The sequence below is a fragment of the Trachymyrmex septentrionalis genome, unplaced genomic scaffold (genome assembly GCF_001594115.1).
Source record: "Trachymyrmex septentrionalis isolate Tsep2-gDNA-1 unplaced genomic scaffold, Tsep1.0 scaffold37, whole genome shotgun sequence".
NCBI lineage: Eukaryota > Metazoa > Arthropoda > Insecta > Hymenoptera > Formicidae > Trachymyrmex > Trachymyrmex septentrionalis.
The window spans coordinates 6174864-6199869 of record NW_017305536.1 but is presented as its reverse complement, the minus strand read 5'-3'; the positions used below and the strand labels follow the sequence as shown (position 1 = coordinate 6199869).

General features: G+C 31.6%; 5 protein-coding genes across 8 annotated transcripts in view; 1 reads left to right on the top strand and 4 right to left on the bottom strand.

The window, feature by feature from the left end:
• Positions 1 to 15803, top strand: part of LOC108750569 (ribonuclease P protein subunit p25) — a 26590-nt gene extending 10787 nt beyond the window's left edge. For 2 of the 3 annotated variants that reach the window (XM_018490089.1, XM_018490088.1), the window contains exons 2-5: positions 14438 to 14560; positions 14629 to 14807; positions 14877 to 14972; positions 15458 to 15803. In XM_018490089.1, coding sequence (XP_018345591.1) covers positions 14438 to 14560; positions 14629 to 14807; positions 14877 to 14972; positions 15458 to 15803 — 744 coding nt within the window. Of the gene's footprint in view, positions 1 to 5670; positions 5828 to 14437; positions 14561 to 14628; positions 14808 to 14876; positions 14973 to 15457 lie in introns of those variants that run through there. The other variant, XM_018490090.1, reaches the window with a different exon arrangement.
• Positions 279 to 7322, bottom strand: LOC108750566 (aromatic-L-amino-acid decarboxylase). The gene is made up of 13 exons (XM_018490084.1): positions 7122 to 7322; positions 6716 to 6829; positions 6431 to 6482; positions 6265 to 6335; positions 5415 to 5657; positions 4698 to 4823; positions 4342 to 4580; positions 3894 to 4068; positions 3654 to 3819; positions 3269 to 3321; positions 3000 to 3196; positions 2776 to 2853; positions 279 to 631 (listed from the first exon to the last, which is right to left on the bottom strand). Exons 1-13 carry the CDS (start codon positions 7320 to 7322, stop codon positions 493 to 495), a joined length of 1854 nt encoding a protein of 617 aa, XP_018345586.1. The 3' UTR covers positions 279 to 492.
• Positions 15804 to 18262: 2459 nt separating the features above from the next.
• LOC108750570 (MOB kinase activator-like 4) lies at positions 18263 to 19922 on the bottom strand. Its single transcript, XM_018490091.1, has 4 exons — positions 19666 to 19922; positions 18783 to 19156; positions 18558 to 18692; positions 18263 to 18471 (listed from the first exon to the last, which is right to left on the bottom strand). The coding sequence occupies exons 1-4, from the start codon at positions 19723 to 19725 to the stop codon at positions 18375 to 18377; spliced, it is 666 nt and encodes a 221-aa protein (XP_018345593.1). The 5' UTR covers positions 19726 to 19922; the 3' UTR covers positions 18263 to 18374.
• A 776-nt stretch (positions 19923 to 20698) lies between these two features.
• On the bottom strand, positions 20699 to 22217 carry LOC108750567 (protein arginine N-methyltransferase 6). The gene is made up of 4 exons (XM_018490085.1): positions 22135 to 22217; positions 21952 to 22066; positions 21507 to 21873; positions 20699 to 21230 (listed from the first exon to the last, which is right to left on the bottom strand). Exons 1-4 carry the CDS (start codon positions 22168 to 22170, stop codon positions 20699 to 20701), a joined length of 1050 nt encoding a protein of 349 aa, XP_018345587.1. The 5' UTR covers positions 22171 to 22217.
• Positions 22218 to 22317: 100 nt separating this feature from the next.
• On the bottom strand, positions 22318 to 24931 carry LOC108750568 (DNA repair protein RAD52 homolog). Of its 2 annotated transcripts, XM_018490087.1 has the most exons (7): positions 24489 to 24931; positions 24231 to 24378; positions 23874 to 24022; positions 23548 to 23797; positions 23053 to 23175; positions 22914 to 22977; positions 22318 to 22395 (listed from the first exon to the last, which is right to left on the bottom strand). In XM_018490087.1, exons 1-7 carry the CDS (start codon positions 24525 to 24527, stop codon positions 22359 to 22361), a joined length of 810 nt encoding a protein of 269 aa, XP_018345589.1. In that variant the 5' UTR covers positions 24528 to 24931; the 3' UTR covers positions 22318 to 22358. The 2 variants fall into 2 exon arrangements, with proteins under 2 accessions (XP_018345589.1, XP_018345588.1); XM_018490086.1 differs by lacking the exon at positions 22318 to 22395 and having other exon boundaries at positions 22874 to 22977.
• Positions 24932 to 25006: the final 75 nt, after the last annotated feature.

The following is a 25006-nucleotide window of genomic DNA, read 5'->3' as shown; positions in this document are numbered from 1 at the left end:
TATATATATATATAAGTAAAGCGACTTAATAATTACAATTAACGATTTAAAGCTTCAATTGTTTTACAGTAATTTTATTTTTACATCGAAAACATATAATATTAATGTAAAGACCTAAACCATTTTTGCAAGATTTAAATATAATAATATATGTAATTATAATTCGAGATAGAATATAAGATTTTTCTTTTCTTATTCATAATTATATTTACAATTTGACACATGAAAATATTAGGCATGTTATATACTCGTATATATAAAGAATTATTTCTCTCTGTCCCAAATTATATATGTAGTCTAAGGTGGGCTTGTATATCGAGATTGTCGGCAGTATCAGTTCCCGATGTAAAGTCGTAACTAGTGGATTTCCCTTCTGTCTATTTTCTTGGAGCACACAGACGGGGCACAGAGAGTCGTCTATTGCGATTGTTATACGCTTGCAGGACTCCTCGGAAAAATTGCACGAAGAAAGAAAAGGTCGATGTAATGCGATTACGCGCGGCCGTTGGGCGATCTGCCTCGCGAGGGCGAAGCAGACGGGGACGGATCCGGGCTGCATCCGTTACTGCTACCGCGGCGACTTCCGGTACCGCCGGTCTTTAGGCGTACCATGGTGTCCAAGTGGCGAAATCTGTGCGTGTGAAAATCAAGATAAAAATAATGACAAAAAACGGAAACAGAGCATTAGATAATGGGTGCAGGGATAACATTGTTGAACAAAATATAATTTTTTTTTTTTACGTAAAAATGGAGGTAATTTGCCTAGAGATAAAAAAAAATGCCCGCGCGCGAATTTCTGTACATGCACATGTTCACACATGTGTTTTTATATGAATTGCAGATTGGAAATGTGATCCCTGTAAATCAAATTTTGCAGTATTTAGTGACTGCAAACCACTTTCCAATTCAAAATATTGTATTTTTATGGAGGTCTATGTATATAAGTTTTTTGCATATTTAATTTTTTTATGTATATGCCGTAAATAACTTTTCTAAAATACTCGTCTGCTTGATTTATTATTATAGTGATATTCTTTTTTTTAAATTTCAATGAAAAGCATTCGGAAAGCATGATTTTTATCTTATAACTATCTTTTTTCCATGCAGACTGCAATATTTCCTAATGAAATTATTTATCATATTCATTAGCAACATCCTTTAAGTTAGAAGAAAAGATGTCTAAATAAAAATGCAAGTAATGAATTTTGATAGACATATTGTAGCTTATATTGTTATATGATACTTTTATATACTAAAAGATCGTCGGCTATATTTTCATAAATTGAACCTTTAAGATACCTGCACTTACGTAAACATGTTTTGCATACTATTTTAGAAATAAGTCTTTTTTTTGCATTGCAGATCGACCGGAGCGAAATTGATAAGCTTCTTTCATACGTGAAGAAATATTTCTTCTTTGACTTTTTACCGCATACATAACAGAATAAGTCTCAAGAATTTTTACATATTCGTGTCTTTTAGAAAATGGAAGAATAAGACAAGTAATATAAGAAATTAAACATAAATTTGCAGTAAGTAACTTAAATACTGTAAGCTTATACTTTCTCGTCAAAAGTGCTTATATAAATTGTTTATTGTTTTTTAGCTGCTTATTTAAATACTTACTTAGCACAAAATTAGCGCTTTTTTATTATGTATATTTTATATTTGTATATCTTATCATTTTGCTTCGGTCAATCTATAAGTAATGTAGAAAAGTCTTTTATTTCTCTAATATTAATCATAGAAAAAAGATAGGTTGATAAAGACCATATTTTCGGACTTTTGTTGGAATTCCAAAAAAAAGCATCTATATTACGTACAATAGTAAATCAATCGAACGAACATTTTAGGAAAGTTGTTTACGACAACATAAAAAATTACATATGCAAAAAAAAGAGAGATACAAACGTAAATACATCTTCATAAAAATATAACATTTTGAATTGGAAAGTAGTTCGCATAAGTCATTAAATACTTCAAAATTACTTTCGTTGGTTTGTTTAAGATACTTTTTTTACGTTTTTTTACGTTTTTTTCGTACTTTTACGAATGTAAAAATATCTTAAACAAATCAACGAAAGTAATTTCGAACTACGATGCTCTTCCTAACGAATTCGTAAGATTAAAACAAGAAACAAATAAAATTCGCTCTGACTGACGGGGGAGAAAAGTTGACCGGACGCAAAGGTAGCAGATAACGATGTGTTTCGTATCCCAGTGCTCTTTCGTATGGATCATTCTGAAATGAACTCGTACATTCAATGGAGTCAGATGTCATTATGTTAGTCGATATAATGGTGACGATAAGAGAAAAGACACTATTTGTCCCTATAAATAATAGCGGCACGTGATATCGGAACTGCTGTACACAAGTATAGTGTTACATTGCATTACGTCGTCGTCTGTACGATAGCGGTGTTCCCAGAATACGTGTTGCAACAAAATTTTCTACATAACCCTAAATGCGACAAGAAATAAATTTCATCTGCATCGATCAAATTGTATGACGAAAAATTACTTTTAAATTATTATTTTTTAATATTTTTTAATTTTTAAATATTCTTAAAAAAAATTAATTTGAAATTAGTCTTAAAATAAACATTAAAATCGCGAATTGTATCTTTATGTAAAAAATAATTAAGAACAAAAGATATTTTTATGAGTGTATGATTAACTCTTTGAAAACATGAATAGTTTCTAAGATCTAGTCTATTCATTTTACAAGTAATGTAAGTTAATAATAAATGTTCAAAGTTAGAATAAATAGAGTACCTGAGCGATAATTCACTTGTATCAGCAGCTTCTTTCGCCTGCATGAGATAAGCAAGTGGCCAAGATATCCAGGATTTCCTAAAAAAAATTGTATATACTTATATTAATTATACATGTTACATTTTAATCTTAATAAATTAATTATATTAATTGTATTAATTTATATTGATCGTATTAATTATATAATCAATAGTTTTATAATAATTAAAATGTAATCGTCTTACGTTCCGGAATGAGTATTCGATCCGATACCACCAATTGTTGCTTGCGTGTCGAGTTTAGCTCCTGTTCTATTCGGAGTTTTCGTGAATCCTGGCTGAATCGCAGGATCAGATACCATACGCACGAAGAAAGATCTCCTTTGCTCCAAAGTAGCCTTCCTCTTCTTCTCGCGAATATCCGCTAACTCGTCCATTACGTCCTGTCGTGCAAATATTCGACGATATACAAACATTCTCTTTTACCAGTTTAAAGTAATTATGTTCCAACTTACATTTAATTCCAATAATTCACTTAGATAGTCCGTTATAATGCTCCACGCCGTGTCTTAAACGTCACAGAATTAATTCAAGACGATACATATATATTTTTTTTTATACAACACGGAAATGAAGAAAATCCATAATTATAGAATATGTAATAATATTAGATAAAAATAATATATTTATATTATATTTATCTAATATTTTGTACACGTGATACATTAGTTATAGATAGAAATGATGAGCTGAACTATAATTATCACAAAACCTTCAATGAAGTATTCGAGAAAACTTGTGATGCATTGAGAAAGTTAAATATCGTACTTTATCTTAAGCATAAATTCAGGAAGACGAGTCTCTTTTTGAATAAATTATAAAATTATAAAAATAATTTACCAACATCTCTGGCAGTAGCATGAGGTGCGGATAGCGCGAAACGTATTGTGTAACGCTGATTCACTCGCGCCGGGATCATGTGTATCTTTCCTGAGTCGTTAATAGTGCTCAATAATTTCTGATTCAATTTATCGCTGCCTTTAGCGCGAAAGCACACCAAGCCCAGCTGTAATGAGCGTAGTAAACAAATGATGACACGAACAATACAGAGGAGAGTAAATATACGAGAAATTCTCTTACCACAACGTCATTGCAAACTTCGAATCTAGAATCCTTTCTGACGAGTGCTTCGAATCTTTTAGCAAGTTTGACGTGATTTCGGATATAAGCCTGTAGCCCGGATATCCCGTAGCTTCTCATTACAAACCACAGTTTTAATGAGCGAAATCGCCTGCTCAACGCTATACTCCAATGCCTATAAAGAACGTTTCATTATTTCAACTTGAAATTACTGTATAAATAGTAGTCTAGTGTTTTTTTAATGCATTTGTATGAACTAATATTTTTTACCAATATTTCAGTTATAATTAAAATTATATAATAATAACTAAATACGATGGGCAAATGTTGGAAGTTGATAAACAATGCAAAATAAGAAATAACTCAAACTATAGTAAAAAATTAAAGATTTTTCTAGAATCTCATCTAAAAGTGCAATTTTAAAATTCTGCTAAATGAATTGACTGACCGATAATCTATGGCTGTGTCCGCGTGTGTATGCTGTAAATACAGCGGATCCACAACGAGTGCGCTGGTAAGTTTAAATCTGTCGCGAACCCAGAGGCAGGAACAATCAAAATTCGTCAGTAAAAATTTATTGGTGTTGGTATTGAAGGAATCGGCGTATTCAACCCCATTCATCAAGTATTTCAATTCTGGACAGATGAAAGCGTTTCCGGCATAAGCGGCGTCCACATGAAGCCAAATCTGCATGCGAGATAAGATTTCGATTAAAAAAGAAATTGAACAATGCCCATATTCTAAATCTCTTACATATACATCTTTTATCTAATATATTTAAATCTCTTATATATGTATACTCACCCCTGGATATTTTTTACAAACCGGACCTATTTCCCTAAGGTTATCGAACGAACAGCAGGCGGTTGTGCCGAGGGTCGTTGAGACAAAAAAGGGAACATAGCCTTCAGCTGTGTCACTCTCGATCGCCTATCATTTAATCAAATCACGTTGAAACCAATATTGTAACAAGAATCGAGCGGAAAAATGACGAAGATAATATTTGCAATATTATATACAAATTTATAGAATTTTTTTCTGCAATTCTAACATTTTATCACGGTTAAATATCATAACATTAACATTGTTTTGTGATTAAAACTAATACGATAATTTGTTTAACTGTTTAGTTTTTAGTATCAAAAAATATATAATATAAACGTCTATATAAATGATATTAATTTTAATTAATCCTTAATACATGATTTTATTATTCATGTCCTGCATTATTTTTTCGAAAAATCTGAAGAATTAAATAAGTAACTATAATATTTATACACACACACAATTTTTTTAAATAGAAGACTCTAAATGTTTTTTGAATTTGTCAAAGTATATGTATAAGAATCACTTAATAATTTTTAAATATTTGATGAAATCAAGAAAATTAACTCAGAACACGAATCGTGTGTAGCAAAGGACCGAAGAATCCTCGTGAGTACTAAGTACGTCAATTTATGTCAATAACATGAATCTTTGAAATAGTCTTATTCAATTTGTAGCAATAATACCTAGACGCACCTGTCGCAAAGTCTCCCCACGAAGTACGCTTTTCTCGTCGGGCTCAAGGATACGCAGCTTTACGAAGCATATCATTGCGTCCTTCTCGACGGAGCTATGACTTTCCCGGCTGCAATATGCCATTAGTTTGCCGAGCAGCGCGGTCTCGTCCAAGTGTGCATGTGCAGGAGATTCCTTGAGTCTCGCAATTGCTTGTGCTCGAGCGGCCAGCATGCACACGAGAATGCATTCCGATGCTGAACCCTACGTACAGGGTGGTCCACATAAAGTGTTATAAGCAGTTCGTTTGGAAATTGTTAAAGACAGTGACAAAGCTCTCTTGCTTATTTGAAAATTCCTGTGACTCTTTACGGGACAAACAGGATATTACTGTTGGACCTTACAGAACGACAGAGCAGCGACTTATTTTTTGAGTAAACTATAGTTCTTTTTTTATATAGATCGATTCTTCTTATCTACATCATTTTACATGTAAAAGTATTTAAATGAGATAATCGGAAAGTGAATACTTTGTGAGATATTTCATACTTTATCTAATACGTTTTGATAAAAAAAATATGAAATATTTATATATTCAAATATTCACTTTCCGATGATCTTATTGTAATTCTTTCATATATAATGTAATGAGAAAGATCATTTCTTGATATATTTAAAAAAATGTCGAGTGTTGACTTTTTCCGAATATCGCAGATTCCGGATATTTTAGACTACTTCGAGGAAGAAACTAGAATTCTGTCAACTTGTTGAAATTTGAAAAATTGAAATTGGAGATGGATGTGGATTCGAAGATTCTGGTTTAGGGTACTTTATATCATTATTGTAAATATTCATATAAAATCTTCCACACCTGTATAACGCCTCCGCCTTTACTGCCTTCGCTAAAGTATAAGAAATCCGTAGGCAGTCCAATCGCCTTGCCTATAATTCAGAAAGATGATGAATCACTCCGTAAATCAATCGCTCGCAAAGTCGTACTACTGATCTGATAAAATATAAAAGCGGAAGAGAATTACCGAACCAATCGCAGACTATCGTTTCCAGTTCTGTGCAGGCCGGGCTGGCCGCCTAAAACAAATAAAATTTCATTTTGGGAACGGTCAAGCAAATAATTGCATATGATCCATCACTTAAATTCGACGCGAAATCAACATTGTGATCCTTTCCGATGTCAGTGAGAAAATCGAAGTGGTTTTAAAGCGTTGTTTTATCATCACGTTAAACTGCGACTTGTCTAATTATAGTTTTGCATAGTATTTACTCACAGCTTCTTAGACTGCTTGAGAAAATTTCTCACTCACCCAAGAAAATCCAATGCAGCCTATCGCATCAGATAGCATATCACCAAGAATAGAAGGAAAGGAATTTCCGGCTGGGAAGTAGGCGTGGAACCTTGGATGCTGCCAATGCGTGATCTGGAAAGAAGTTCATCTGATTGGTGGAAGCATCATTTTTCCTTACAGTCGATATAACTTTTCTTACGCTTTAGAAGTACTTCTTAATACAAGAAATAATTATGTAATAGAATTTTACAATTGCTTAACAAAATGCACTAAAATCCAATAGATTTAATATAAAAAAGAAACCATCCAAATCAATTTTTGTAAATGGCTTTAATCGAAACTGATCTTTGTAATAATTTATCAAATATTTATATGACATAAAACTTAATATTGTTGATTTCTTCCCGATCTCGCGAATACTCACGCCCGGCATGATCTTTGATTCCACGTCCTTCATTATCTCATCCCAAGATTCCGGATCATTCGGCGGTCCCGACGGCAGCAGAGGCCTGAGATAGCCGGGACCAATATCCGGAGTGACCCTTCTGTTGTGAATGTTGCTCATAAATTCGCAAATGTAATCCACCATTTCCTTCCCGCGAACGCGGAATTCCTCGATATCCATGGCGACTTATTACAAGTTCAATTCAGCGACCTTTGCTTCAGTTTGAAAATATTAAAATTCGTTTTTTTTTGTCGCTAAATAATATAAATATATTATATATTTTATCGAGATATTTTCGTGTATTGTTTTGGCATATTTATCGATTTAATTTTCTAATATTCTAATAAGTTTTACTTATTATAGTCGATCTTCTCTATTTTGAAATACTGTTTAATATAAGAGATAATCGCTTAATTACTATTCTATGATAATTTAGATAAGATGAATAAAATAAGAGAAAGAATCTTATTTTTTGATCGAAGTGGATTTTGGTGCTTATAGCATATAATATATATGATATTATATAATATTCACATTTAAAGTTTACAATATAAATATATTTTACAATTCTATTAAGCAAGACTTCAACTTATAGGATTCTTTCTCTTGTTCTTTGTTCTAATTCTGTGTACACACTTCTTTACAGTGATCTTTTTTTGCTTCTTCGCTTTAATTGCAAGCATTTCATCTCGTTCATTTTTCATCGTATTTTCCATTTTTTTATATATTTATCAAATCTTACGTGTTTCAATTATTTCGTGTATCAAGTCGTGTTTCTTTAAATTTAAATCATTATACATTCATTGTATTTGCCTTATTTATTATTTTTTAATTTATTTTTAAAAGTTTCTCTACGCGTATTATTTCTTTGAGTAATTGATTTGTTTCTAACAATAAGTGTTAGTATTACAGACAAGAAATAACATTGCGCCATAACTTGCTTTGTGATATCGTATTTTGATATTTATTTGTTCTGTATAAGAGACTTACTTTTATAAATATTTTAATATACTATAATCCTATATTTCGAATATCCTTATATATTTTTCACGGACAGGAATTTTCTTTTCCGGCTGATGCAAAAACATTTATAGCTATTAATATTTCTTTACAAATAAATATTTATAAAAATCAATTATTCACATTAACCACGATTTTTACGGCACTTTTTATTTACACCATGTACCCAATACTTTTGCAACTTTTATTCTTCTATAAAATAGAATCAATCTTTTATTGCAAAAACGAATTAAATATTTAAGATGCCGAATTTTCTTTGATCTCTAAACCTTATTTAGAGTTTAAGCAACTATAACGCAAAAAGCTTAACACCCCTGAATTTTACACATATTATGACAGTAATGACAATCTTAGATTGAAGAGAATTTAATTGTTATTTTTGCACAACATGTATTTAAGGCGAATCGCGATTTCGCGGCTGTCACTTCGCGCGTCACTCGTAATTTCAATTTTCGCAAAATTTGCGGTTGCCTCGTGCGGACGCCTTTTGCATTATCCTACCTGTTGCTGCTGACGTGATGATACGGTGTGATAGAATCAAGATGCAATACACCAACTTGGATCGGATGACGACTGAACGGAACTGAACAATCCGGGACAGTTTGCCATCCACCACGGATATATGTCGGGGAGTTTCCAGGGCGCAAAATTCCATCGGCGAGTCCTGCGCAAACGCATCCTTCTTCGGCAGGACTTCTTCGCCAATTCGCGAAAAAGACGCGCGTCGCAGACCGACTTTCCGCACACCCATCCCAATACAATTCGTGCATGTGCTTGTATACGTACAGCGTATCTCCGATTCGAGCAAAGATCATAGAGTCAAATTATTGCTCCAAAGGAATTTTTATACGAAGATTATGCAAATTGATTTGCAAATTGAAGATCCACGTGCGCGCAAAGAGAAGGAAGAATTGCTTTCTTTGATATTCTATGAAATGTTTTGCAACGATCATTTCTCATCAAAAAAAGCGAATATCCAGAAATTACATTTATTTCTTAACCTAGTCACAAATTTTATTTTTCTGATGTATCCTCATTAGAGAAGTATACGACGGAAAAATACTAGAATTTTAGGATAAAAAACTGGGAAATTAATGATTTTTTTCCTTCGATTTTGACAATTTTTTACTCGGATATTTTTTTTAGGTCATTTAGGTCTGTTGCTTGAAATCCCAAAATTTTTAAAGTAATATGAGCGGTCTGTTTTTTATTGCTGCGCTTTCTGAACTAATACACACAGTGCAATAAGTTGAGGTGAAACAAATATACGTTTGTTTCACCTCAACTTATTGCACCGGTTCAGAGTGCAGCAATAAAAAACAGACCTTAGAAAAATAGATTTTGGACGTTAAAAAAAAAAGAAAGCACAGATGCTGAATGCAAAGAGTGCAAGCAACGCACAAACAGATCTTAATTAATCTATTATCAACTCATCAAGAATTGCAACAGCTAATAATACATATTTCTGCTTCAATATAAAATTATAAAGACAGTAGTATTAAAAAGTATCGCGAAATAACAAGAAAAATGAATTCTGTTTCTTCTTCTATATATTTAACATAAATTCTATGTTTTTTTATGAATTTTATGTGATTTAAAAAATATTTTTTACGTTTTTTACTTGATACTTTTTTCCGAAAAATATCCTTTTTGTACATCTGTAATCCTCATGCAGTTTGTTATAAGATTAATTATATAAAACAAATTACTCTAATTTAAAAATATAGCCTCTGTATGAAAAGACTCTTATTTAATAAGAGTTAATTTATTTAATATGTAGTATTTATTTTCGTAATTATTTTACAAACTAACATGCAAATGAGACAAGTACATAAAAAGTATCTATTATGTATATCCTTATTATAGCAATGGGAACGTCAATCCTTTTGCTATGGATATTGCTTATGAATTTGCTGATGTAGTTTACTATCTTCTTACCGCGAATGCAGAATTCTTCGATGTCCATGGTGATTTATTAATTACTACAAGCTCAATTTAGCGATCTTTGCGTCAGTCATTAAACTATTAAAATTCGTACTTTTCGCGAAACAGTCTAAATATAATATATTATATATTTTTTCATGATATATGTTAAATATATCGTATATCTTTTTCATGATTTGTGTTAAATATTCTTGTATATCTTTCATAACTATCAGTTATTATTAGAATCCCTTATTATATTTTTAAATCGTCAATACGACAATGATTTTTTCAGACTCTTAAGTTTAAACATTCATAATAATATGATTTTACATAAAAAAGTAATATTAATTAGAATAATTTACATAAATATATTGTTTTTTTATTTTTCTTTGCGGAATTTATATCAGGCGTAAGTAAATATGTAAATATCTATTTTTTATAGTTTTCATCATTGATTTATACCAGCACAACTCTATAAAATTTAAAGAGTTTAACGAAAAGACAATCTTAACAAACAAATAAAAAAATAAAAATCGATAGGAGAACGCGAAAACTTTCGATAAAAAGAGATCTCATTCTGTAATATCCTCGAAAACATTCATACAATCATCTGAATGCTTCGCCTTTTCTTTATTTTACTAAAATTGAAAATCAACAATAGGGACCTATATATTCGTCTATTTAAGATATCCAATGAATCATTAGATGATCTTTTAACCGATCTAAAGTCATTTTCTTTTTGATAAAAAATATTTAATAAGTTTATAATTTTTTTTTCACAACTCTTCTCTATCTGTAACGTTATATCCCCATGTCCATAGTTAAGATTTACATTAAAATTCCACTAAGACAAAATCCATTTGATTGAAAATTATGGTTTTGTTCCATTTGCACTTTATCTAATAATCTGAGAACCATTATGATCTTCACTCGTTAATTACTCAGAAATTGCTTAGACAGCTTCTTATTGGGGGAAAGAAATCTCTCCAAATCGATCGAAGGATCCGCGGTTAAAAGGACATCCGATGGTTCGAGACACCCCGTACAGATGCCTCGTTCACTCGAGTAAATTGGATGCTGGCGTTCTCGCGGTTTATTATACAATAGAAAAAGGAGATGTACGTAGGCATCATTAAGAGGGTGCCAGCCGCAGAAGACGCCCGTTGATTCTCGCTGAGAGGGCACGCTCGGGGATGCTGAGAACGAAATGCGAGAGATGGAAATCCTTGACCTCTCTCCCCTTCTCGACATTAAAGAATCGACGATTCCCGGATATCGCAGGACCTTTCGATCGCGAAGGCAGAGGAGGCGGTAAGAATCATCATCGAGATAAGATGCCTGATATTCCTTGCTGCTGAAATTAGCTGCCGCAATGGCGGCATTCGCCGGATCAATTTGCGTGGTAATTATAGCTCGGGGAAAATCAGGCGGCTCGAACGTTAATCTAAAAGCATTATGGAATATTCGTCGATTACGACGGAATGATCCGTAATGCGTCACGATATTGATAGCAATGGAATTAATATAAATATGCCGTATTTTGGTGTCGGTAACGATCGCACTCGAACACAATAATGGAATTTATAATGCTATAATTGAATTTTTGATGTTGAAGAGTATTTTTAAAAATTTATCCTCATTTTTTTTATTCTCCTTTTTTTCTTTTCTTAAAATATTCATTTCTCCTCAGAAAGAGAAACACAATATTAAAGAATTTTTTGAAAACTTGTTGTTAGTAAAAGAGATATTAAGTGTGCCGTAAATTAATATAGTTTTATTTTTACGGAAAAATTTTGTGATTCGAACACGAAATTTTGTCTTTTGAAAATTTAGTTACGTGCAACTATGATTTGTCATCGCAGAACGATTAATTGCATCGAATAAATGCGCCTTAAGGCGCCCCTACGACTATTTAGGTCATCAATTAGCGCGAATTCTGGTTAATTGAATTTTCTTTGTTCCGTGTTTAATATTACGCGGCATTTCAATTTAGAAAGGAACAATCATTAATGTTTGAAATTAATTAACTCACGATTTTCATCTTCTCTGGAACGAACATATCTCTATTATTTAATGTGAATACGTCGCGTATCAATGAAATAATATTTTTAAAAGCGAGCTTCTTCTATTTCTCCATTTTATCATTAATATTTTTGAGATCGGCGACACTCGTCACGTCGCCATAAAGATTCGCACGTGTCGTATAATTTCGACAAAACAAAGGGGACGCGTGATATACGGAGGACGACCTCCCAGTACGACGGGTGGTGCAACGAACTTCGGACTGATGATCGTGGTGTCCGACGGCAGATAGTCGGTCCTTTCGCTCACACCTTTTAGGGATAAAAACGTTCATAATGCTGGAATGCGGGAGCGAATAGGGGATACCCTCCCGTTCGACGGGGGAGCTTAATAATGCAATATGGCGTCGGGGCGTCGCGACGCTATGCATGCTATGCCGCGCATACCGCTACCATATACGCCTACACATCGAACCCTTTAGCGCCCCCGCATTATCCTCCGTTAGCTTACATCCCCCTCTTTACCGCGTTTGGTTTCCTTCGCGAGAACGAGGCCGTACCTTCGCGTATATCATCGCAATCGAATGTTGATTGGAAAATATTGATGGGACTTTCCACCCGGTATCCGCAGCCACCGATCCCTTCTTCCTTTTTTTGCTCTCCATCTTCGACGTCGGAGAGGATTCTTTTTCCATCGCGGTACGCTCTGGAATTCCAGATCGGTGAAACCGAGATATATATTTTATATCTTGAACTTATAAGACTTCCGACGAATGACACTTTGGCACCGGATATTAATTAGCGTAAACTGTACCCGCAATATAAAAGTAATAAGACGGGAGTTAGTAATTAACAACTTAGTTAACAAAGGATTTGATACAGCTATACTGAGAAATTGATATCGACATCTCGAATAATTGAACTGAAGGTCATTTTAATTTTCTGTTATCAGAATCGTGCCGGTGAACATAATGGAAATTTTTAATAAAATTAAAATACTTAAATTTGAACTCTTTTCTATATCAAATGAAATTTTGAGATGGCACGACAAAATTGTTCTGAATTGTTTTTATGTCCACATTAATAAATCCATATAAACCTTTAATTTATAAAATATAACCATAATTATTTAAATATATATAATTATTTAATAACCATAATTATTTAAATATATAAAATTACAATATTTTATTTGGAGAACATTACTTCGAATATTTAGCTGTTATTAAAAGCATTTTAAATTTTATTTACTCTCGACAGAAATTTGATTTAAGAGTAGAAATGTGTTCTTCTTATAAACAAAAATACTTTTCTGTTCTTAAATTAATAATTAAATTAATAATACATAAGAGTAGAAATGTATTATTTTTACAAATAACTAGCAATTATGATAAATTTTTATATTACATTATTAAGTAACGCTGTGTTATTCATATTAGTTTAATAACTATATCGTAATATGGATGCATTGGATATATATATTATATTATATAATTATACGCATCGTAATAACGTTTTTTCAATCAATTATAAATTATAAGATATGGATATATTTATGTTTTCTCGAGCGTTTTCCGATCTATCTTCACTTCTACCTTACATGACAGCCCCAGATAAACGTCACAATTGTCGAAATATTTCTGCGTACGACTGTACAAGGTCGTTCCAAGTTCCATGAATGGTTCCATCGAATGGCACGCCAACGAAACGGCGATGCTTGTGACTGAACCCATGACCTACTGGCAGAGAGAGAAAGAGAGAGAGAGAGAGAGAGAGAGAGACGTGGTGTCTAAACGCCGCTGCTCGCTTCGATTTCCAGAACAGCTCAACTATTTCTGAAATTACACCCTCTAACATTATACTGACCTTATTGACAAAAAGAAGATCCTCGCCTTCATAAGGGTCATTCCAAAATCTATTTTAAATCGAAATAATACACTTCATTATTCACGTTATTGCATCATCGTAATATTTTAAAAAGTACAAAAAATTCCATATGTAAATTTCATAATCAAGCTTTGCTTAGCAATAACTTAAATGGACGATATTTCCACAGCTTTTCTTAATACTTTGATATTAAAGAACTGCTGACATTAATAATGAGTAAAAGTTTAATTAAACTCTTTAAAAACATATAAAAAGCTTGATGACATTAAATTACTAAATAAAACTAAATTGATTAATATAATTTAACGATTCGCAATCAACACTCTTATCAATTCCTTCTCAATCAATTAATTATCTTTCAATGAGTAATAAATAAGAATTGTTCAGTATGTAAAAAATAAAATTATATTAAAAATAATCTCTATTTTGTACAAATTTCAGATGGGAAGATCGAAATGGAAGAAGAAGATACAGCAAGAAAAATCGACAGTAAAACAAACTGAAGAGTCGACAAATACAAAAGTGCCAATACATAATTTGCCAGAAAAGTTTCTCTGGATGCATGTAAGTCTTCATATCTTTCAGAATTATGAAATATGCAATTTATTCATGAAATATATCTGCATTAAAAGGTGAAGAGTGGTACAAAGATCAGAAACGTTCTTGGCTACGCGATGAAAGAATTTCCTAGTTACAACAGTATTGTCTGGACGGGGACCGGAAGTGGCATCGCGAAAACAATTTCTTGTGCAGAAATCTTTAAGAGAAAATACGAGAACCTTCATCAAGTAACAAAGCTACGTTACGTCAGGTAGGTTTGTCAAAACATATGTCAATGTACACGGTACAGTCTTGACACTCTTGATTCATCTGATTTCAGCTCGGAAAAGTCGAAAGAGGATACTGTTAAGGCTCATCGGATACCGGAAGTCCATATTTTACTGACTAAGGATATTAAAGACACAACTGAACTTGGGTGAGATTTATTAAATTAAGCCGTGTATAATTCATTAAAAAAATTATACATATGATGTTCATGATAATTTGATTAGTCTGAAGATTTAATTATTTATATTTGACAACTCTCGAGATACTACATAACTTTGTCATATAATCACATTCTTATATTTGTTACTGGCGCTCATAAATCATAAACGAAAAAAATTTGAAAAAATTTAATTTTAAGAAGTATTTTTATCGATATTTAAATAAATTCGAATATTTTTTATTGATTAAGAATATTAATCCTAGCAAAGTTTAAGTGAAACTCATTTAATTAAAACAAAAATATATTATTTGTAAAATATTTTTATTTTTAACACGTTTTGCTAATAGTTCTGTTATAATTATAAAATTAAAATTACTATCTTTTGAAAGTCTTTTTTATTTTCTTCGCGACATATAGATGCGTGTATATGAAAAATATATAGTATTATAATTAAAAATTATATTTTTCAATAGATATCAAGCACCTGGAGATAGTGGAAGATTTTTGAGAAATGAAAATGCAACGGAATCAAAAACAACGATTACAACAGAAAGCACTGATGACACGAAAATGGGCACTGTAGCGGAAAACGCTGGAGATGTGAATGCGGACATTAGAACAAAAAATACTGATGATGTAAAAATCGACACAACAGAAAGCACTAGTGATGTAAAAACGGGTAGTTCAACAGAAAATATTGGTGATGTATCTTGCATCGACGAGCAATCTAGAATAATGAAAAAAAATAAAAAAAGAAAAAAAAACAAGGCGATAGAAAACGCAGAACTACCCTCGAAGAAAAAAAAACATCGTGATTAATTAAATAGAAAGTATTTTTAATTTTGCTCGCTATTCATATTTCTAAAAGAGCTCTTTATATTTTTAAAATTTGTTCTTTTTTTTATAAATATACGACAAATATATAAGAATATAATTATGTTACAAAGTTGTATGGCTCTTTCGAGATATCAAAAGTAAACGATTAAATCTTCTAACAAATCAAATTATAATGAATAATATTATGTATATGATTTTTTTTAAAAAGCCATTCAAGATTTAATTTAGTAAATCTTACAAAATTTAAACGTAGCCTTCGTTCTGAGTACTGATGATAACAAATTGCAACTAAACAGCCACACACAGGTGATATCGCTCCATTCTGATAATAGTTGCAAAAAAGGAATAACAGAGATCTTATGTAGAAAGTTTATTTCTTTACCATTATACATAGACAATTTTCATTGAAACAGTCACACGTCATATATATGTATTCCGGCTGCGTATTCTTTCGTCACATCTCGCGGTATTCATTAATACATTATAACTCGAGTCTTTTTGTACTTACAAGTTTTATATACAGTGTTACAATATCCTCCTCTATACATCGAATACGAAAAGAAACAATCTCGCAATGTCAAAGCCAGTGCCGCTTAATAGAATCTCGTTACGAGAAATATTCAGTACAACTCTCCTGTAACAACATGCGTCGATATATGTTGAGTATGAATTCTATAAATTGCTCTATCTTCCAGCGTATGACAAAAAAATCATGTAATCACAAAAATATTACTTTTGAAGATGAAAATTACGTATTATAATGAACATTCGGCACATCAGAAAGTAATGCCATCATTGATCGGTTGTCGTAAGATTTCATCTTAATCTATTCCGCTGGTTAAAAGAAACTTTTCATTAAACATTATTCGTTTAAAAAATGACGCTCGTATTCGCACTATAATTTTATAGCAATACCTTATAATAGATTCGAAAACACACTATCGAATTGATAAGGCGCCCAGCCACTCTACATTTCTCATTTATTGTAGTTTCGATCTAGCCTTATATCCAATATATGGAACGAGCAATCTGTCCAAAATTCACCGTAAATTATTACGAAAATTTCGAGAACAGCATAGGAAAGCTTAGCATCCTGTGATTTGTATTGCTATATGGAATAAATGTATATGTACTATAAATAACAGTGCTATACCACATTTATCGCTATGTCTCTCGTTTAAACAATACATCTTATAAAGACCAACTACGTGATCACGATTATATATTATGATCATTCTAAACTAATGCGATGTATAATAATGTGTAAAATTCTACAATTGTTTATATAAATTCGCATTCTTCTGGTTATGCAAGTCGGCAACAAACATTCGAGGTGTTATTTCCACCTTATTGTTATTGAAATTTTTGTATAACTGGATCTTACCTCAAAAGTTGTTTTGAGATATAAAGATCACTTTTCAAGCTAACTCTATTATTTTATCAAAGATGGAATAAAAGCAATAATGTAATTAATATTATCTCATTAGTTCTTATAATGAAAAATTCCGACGATTCAATAGAATGCACGTTATCTTTATAAGTAAATTAATAATACATAAAATTATAAAAATTTAATAGAATTTTAATACAAGTAATTTGACAAAATTTTGTTTATTATTCCGAAATTATTCACGTAACTGAATTTGTGTAACATACATAATATAATGAGTACAATATATAAATGAGTTATATATTTTTCCATTATACGTATTTAATGTATAGAAAGATACAGTCTATTATTTTTTACAAAAAGATGTTTACAGAAGATAAAGCATAATATATATTATATAGAGATGAGACACTTTTTGTCATCTAGTAACTTCAATAGCGTAAGATGAAAAGTTTATAACACATCATATCTCCCTTCCTTTTTTTTCTTTAAATATGTAATATATTATAAAAACTATAACAAAGATTAAATTATCATATACAATATGTTCCAAGAAATTTGATAGTTTTAATGAAATTTTATCTTTGCACACAGATCTTAAATTAAAAGAGATGAATAAATATAAGACATTGTGCTTATCAGACACGAAAAATATTCTGTTTACAACAATCATTGAACAGCTATTAATAAAATTCAAGGAAAATTTCTATTCAATAAGGTACTGAGCAAAGATGAGAATATGTCTTTTTCAAGATCTTTGAAATTTGTCACAGTCGTCAAAGAAAATACAATTCGACAACTCTAATAAAGCAAGTGTTTTGAACGTTATCATGCATTTAAATTCATAAATTTTTTGATATAACTTGCTCTATATTAAAACACGAATTATTAAAAAAAATAACGTAAACTCTAATGTAATACAAATTTTTAAATACAATTTACATATATATTTTTTACCTTTCGATATTTTGTATATATTGAAGATAGATTATAACAAATTCATATTATTTAAATAAGAGTTAAACTTTCTGATCTCTTTCAAAGATCTTCGTTATATCAATCACGACATATCAGGTTAATGCGTGAATATTAGCATTTTTCTGTTCTTACTGTTCTTAAATCTGGCAATTCGACTTTGGGCAATACGATCGTAACGTTAGATCCTATGCTTCGCTTTCCGTTGCGCCTTCACCTTCCATAATAGGTACTATCAAATTGTCCTTTGACATCAGATTATATTTCGTCACAAATGCCGTAAACCTATAACAATGGAAAATAATATATTCCTCTTTGTAATACACATACAACAGAAAAATATTCATATCTATGCAGATCACATTCTTTACCTGCGACAAAGGAAAGTTTCATTTTCAAATTCATCAAATATTGTTCTATGATGAAAGTATGCATGAGAAAATATTCTGTAAACCCTACGACAGACAGAGCCGAGTTTTGCTACAGAAGATTCTTTGATGCTGATTCTGAAATACAATTTTACACAAGAAAATTTTTATACAGATTTATTTACGATAAAAATATAACATGTTATGAATGAGATATGAAAGAGATACCTGCTGGGAAAATATTTGTTGCTGTTAAGTAAACATGCCGCTCCATCCAATGTGTGTCGCGTGTAATCAATTGCAGGGCACTCCTTGGGAGTTTTATGTGCTGCACATAAAAATATCCACTGTTCAGTGGCTGTCATCTGTGTACAAGTTTCAGGATGACATTCTTCTTGCAATCTAACTGCCAAACCGTTGAGCTCCATGCAGAATTGCCTGAGATGTTCGTATTTCCATACACCCTCATCATTGGCCTCTGGCATATTGAGTATCAAATCGATATTAGACGGATCTCTTCTAATCATTTGTTGAATGTACTGTTGCACGGCCAGCGTGCTATCCATTTCTTCAAACGGCTCATCCGGCCACCTGCTAAAATCCTATAGAGCAAAATAAAATCTTGATCGTAAGCTCTTATAAAAATAATTAAATTTACGTCAGCATCCTCATAAACAATCGATCTCTTCACTATATAGCTTATTACAATGTAAAAATAGATCCAATATTGCGTATAAACGTACTACTCGTATTTTACTACTTATAATATTAAACAATCAATAAAAACAACCGAGAGATAAAAGTGTACATAAAACATGCAGTATTTCAGATAAGAATACAAAGAAATCATTTGTCAATCTGTCACGCCTCAGTGAAGGCAAAGAAACCAAAAAGATGTTGTGAAACTGAATGATGCTAAGAATTTGGGGACAACATTCACGTAGTGTAAACAGTAGTTCCGTTTACTTCGAATTCATTGATTTCATCAGGGAATTGTCAAATGGAGGAGGAAGTGCCGGGAAATTTCCACTATCAGGCGAATCCTGACGATCGGGATATCGCCCGTTTCAGTGCGACGGTTTCTTAACGAAATTATAACAGCGTTAATAACCTCTGCCTTCGTCCCGGGCCTGTTTCTCCGTAGGATCGTGGGTCCATCCGCCATCTTCATCTTGCCAGGTGTTACCCTCGGAACGACTGGTGCGTGGTGCGCTCGACTGGCGTGGAGACGCGGTCACTTCGTCGCCGCGGTCCCCGTCGATAGATGCACCCGCGAGCAATGATTCGTCCCACCCCGGTGATGAGACGAGTCAAGCCTAGTAGTTGTCCAGATTGTTTCGCCTGACGAAGTGACGCATGCGCGTCATGCGCGGCCCATTCAGGCATGAAGGAAAGGAAAAAATGGATATTGTATTTTAAAGTCTTTTATCGCATCCTCGTCGATTTCTATGACGCGATTTCCACGCGAAGAGAGAATCACGCGACTGCTCTTATTAATTGTTTACGCGTCTGTTCATTCTAGAAAAACGAGATGTTATTTTAGCATGACTTTTTGATAATTCACAGCAATTTTAATTAATTATAATAAAATATTACAGCTGTTGCTTGAATCAATCGTTGATTAAGATAATTGGAGTTTTATTGGTTTTTTTACCTCTTGTCAAAATTTTTCTAATCTCTAATGAAAAAAATTCTTATATTATCTCATATTTTTGAGAATTTATATTTTTAATTTATAAAGAGAGATTTCTGAAAAAAATTCTTTATACTTCAAATTTTTTTCAGAAATTATAGAACAGAAAATCTTGGAAATATTTTAGATTATTTTAAAATTTACATACATGAAAGGTTCTAAAAGATTTATGTCCATTTCTACCAATATAGGTTAACTTTAATCTCAGTTTAATAATTCTTAGAACTAGAAAAAAAGTAAGTTAAATCAAGATTAAAGTTTTAATCTACATTGGTAAAAACGGACTCTAAACTTTCCAAGTACTTTTGAAAAAAGTGTTCTCATGTAAAAAGTTTGAGAAATTTTCTAAAAAATTATAAAATTATATATAAATTTAAAAAAAAATTCTGAAAAATTAAAATTAGAAATATTTTTTCCATTTAGATTATATTTTATTAAAAAATATAATATTTCATATTGGAATGTACAAATCACTTTCTGCTGCGTCTGATTCACTTTCATCCAAGTCATCAATGTACTTTTTGGTCACTATACATTTCGTCATGTGACAATCGCAGGGAATGTCATGTTCCACTTCCTCTGCATCCAACAAACTCAATTCCATATTATAACGCCTTGGATGTGACGCGTCTCTTTTCAATTCGAATTTGAAAGCAATAGGTTCGTTCCTTGTCACTTCCATATCTTCGGGCAAGACCACTGCAGTTTGCTTCCAATGCGTCGTTTCGTCATGAGGCCCCGTAGACAGTTCCGAACCATCTGGAAATTCGACTGCAAACCAAATGCACATCCCTTGGAACTTCCCATCCTTTTTGCATACCGATACATAGTCCTGCCCACCTAGTAGATCTATCTCTTCCACAGAGATGCACCTCAAATCCAGCCATGCAAGCAATTTACCTTCCGCCAAAATATCATCTTGATTTACAAGCAGAATTTCTGGCTTTAAGGATTTAGTTTTTCTATACTCCTTTCCAATACACCTAAATAAAAATTGAATATACTCTTTAAATTCTTAGGACTAGAATCTCACTCTAAAGAGTGAAAATTGAGCCAGTCTCGAAAAAGTAGCTTAATTTTCAATCTTTAAGAGTGAGATTTTTCTCTTCGGAGTGAGATTCATTCTAAAAGTTTTAGAATGTATTTTAGAGAGTACTGTAGAATAAATATACAGTACTTGTGATAATAAAAAAAGAAACGATGAAATAACAAACAACAGTATCTTACTTTTATTCTTACTTCTGAAATAATACAATTACCTCATACTGACTCCGCATACGTTATTCCAAAAATCGTACATAGAAGGTAATTGACATGGCGAAGCATATAATTTTGCAATGGATGGGAATAACAGACCATCCTCGTGTAATAAGTTATCCCTAGCGAATAATACAGAATCTAACATTCCTTCGTGTACCAAATAAAAACCCATCCATTCCGACACAATTACGTCTACTTTCTCCAAACTGTCTGGAGAGATGTCCTCTACTTTACTGTGAATTACTTTAACTTTGTCCTGCATATTATTTTCAATTGACACTTGCTCGATACTGTTTGCCAGCATACTTGCTTCCACCGCGTAAACTTTCTTTGCACCAATTTGTGCACAAAAAATTGATAATATACCTATACAAAAAATATATATGAACAAAATATGTAATGTTATATATTACAGTTATACATATCCCTTAAATACAAGAATACCTGAGCCAGCACCGATATCCATTACTACTTTGTTTTGAAATTTCTCTTTGGAATTACAAATGGCAGTTTTATATGCTAAGACACGTATTTTGTCATTCAGCATTAATTGATGAATCTAAAAATAAAATTCAATGTAATAAATATAATATATATAATAATGATATATGTACTTGTTTCACTTACGTCAAGTTCTTCGTAACTTTCAAAGTATTGATCCATTATTCATTGATATATGCACAAGGTGTAAACAAAAATTATGTGAAGCAATCCACAATTCTTATTAGTCTTAATGTTGTTTTCTATTTATTTGGTCTTCGTTTATTTGAACAATATCTTCATTGAAAAATATATGAATCAAAAGTGTATCTTGATTTCTTTGCAAATCGATCACGTGGATAACATCTAATTCAATCTTCTTGTTTATCTCGCTCAATATCGATTAATCTGAATTTTAAGTAATTTTCAGGGTATTAATATCATTATTTTATGTTTAACGGACGAATACAAAAATAAACACGGAAGTCTATTTTTAAATAATTTCGGGTATACAACTCCAAGCTCCTAAAATATTTGTGTGTTTAGCATGAGACTTCTAACCTCTCTTTTAATATATTTGATACATGTACAATTTACGTTATATTATAGCGATTCTAATTAATAGCATTAAAAATATTTTATTTTATATTTTTATTTTATAGGTTACAATATTTATTTAAAACAAATATTTAGTTTGCACATTATTAAAAAAATAGACATATATACACGAGTATAAAGAATATCACTTAACCTTATCAACAAGAATTAATATTTCTATATATATTATATATGCTAAATATACTATATATTTTTATATATACTATTAATAAATATTCTAAATATGTAGTATACTGAATGCAAAGATTTATATGCAATTTCCAATATCTCAATATTTGGGATTAGGTTTGTTGTCATTGGACACTAACCCTTCTTTTTCCATCATACGCCTTTTAAATTCCATCTGCTTTTCCATTTGTTTCCTTTTCCTCTCTAGACAATCAGTGTTTAAAAATTAGATTTTTTTGCATAGAAATGATTGAATGAGTACTAAATTTTCGATATTACCTTGTCTTAGCTTCTCTTGAATTAAATTTTTTTTTTTCGATGAGGGCTCATCAATCTGAACATTTGTAAATGACGATTGATTAGTCTCAGATGTAATATTTATAGTAGATCCCAAAGAAGGAGCTATATGTGTAAGAATTCAACATTACATATACATTGTACTATAATTATAATGACTGAGAATAATAAAATTATACAATTTATTCAAAATATATTAATTTAAAAGTTTTTAAACTGTTTAGAATTAACTTTTTTAATGCAAGAAAAGTATTCTTAACTTGATCTTTATATAGCAATCAAAAAATATCACATAACATTCCATAAAATTATAAGATAATTATTTTATACAGAATAAAAAAATTGAATAATGAAAAAAATAGAACAATGTAAAATCTTTTTAAGAGATTCTTCTTAAAAACTTTCTATAGTAAAAGATTTTTATGTCACTCTCAGATCTATAATATTTTTTTCTTTATATACTTATTTCTCACAAACCTTTTATTAATTGATTTGTACTTTTATTTGGTTCAGGTTCACTCGTACGTTCTGTTTCTTGCACATGAGAAACAGGTGCTTTAATTAAAACATTTGATTTATCTGAAATCTGCTCGTCCGATTGTATCACACTTTTTTGTATGTTATTAGCTTGTTCAGAATTAATCTGTTTTTGTAGCTGTTGCAATTCTTTTTCAATTTTATCTCCAAATGACAACAGAACTCTTCTTAAGGCATTTACAGCAGAACCCTGCACACACAGAAATAAATGTTTAATAAAATATAAAATATTCTGCTTCTTTCTTCTCCAATTGACTGACACATACAACTCTGGCATTGTGTATCGACAAGCCTTTTGTGGATTCCTCTGCACTGTAATAACCAATATCTTCATGAAAATTTCCATTGTCAAGCTGGACCTTGACAAAGCTGACGCAACCAGTACAACATTTGGCACCAATTATTTCGACAAAATCTATAACAAATTCGAGCTTTATAAATCACTTTCATAAATTTGACAAGACTAGTCACACTTATGGGAATTTCATCAACTATGGATGCTTCCACTTGATACAAGTTGACAAAAGAGTCATTCTATTCTTCTTCAGAGACATTCAGAGATAAAGATAAAAGATAAAACGATACTTGTGTCAAATGGAAAGCTGAAATAGTAATAAGTGTACCTAATGTTTGGTTCACAACAGTATGGCTCCATTTGTCTTCTCCGAAAACCTTATTGGCCGTTAAGATTAAATTGCGATGCTCCGCCGTTAGATCCATCGGTTCTGCCTTTTCGTGCGTATTCTTCATCGCGGTTTGTTTTGAGGTGTTCTGAGAGGCGAAAACATTTATAGGCATCACTCTCGCACAATCAAAAAAATCAATTATTTGCTAGTTTATTTTACAAAGCCACAAGCCAAGATCTGTGAGATTATACTCACGATTTTGATACACGACAGATATTCGTGCCCATTGTACATATTGTCGACAAAATCTTCAAATCGCAATTTTTGCGCGCGAAAGTGATCAAGGACACGCAAGAAAACGTAAACAGAAAATAAATCGACCAATAACAGCCGAAAGATCTCGGGGACGAGATATCAACAGGAAACAGCTGAAACCCAAATGATCGAAAAATGATAATCTAGCAGACAGAAAAATCGACCAATCGTGTCGAATGTGGCGGCATGGCGTTTGATGGCATTCTTTAAGGGAAACGCTCGAAGAAACGTTTCTTTTGTATTGCTCTACGTAAATACGTATTTGGCATTTTAAAATAGCAGGAGTTACAACTACAAACGTTTACGAGTTATTAATAGTCGATAAAATTAACTATGGTTTAAATGAAATCGCCTAGCTTTATCACAATTAATTAACAGTCAAAAGCAAGAATTTAAACTAAATAATTGTGCATAATCCTACGTGTTTAATTATTTTTCGCTGAATATATATATATATA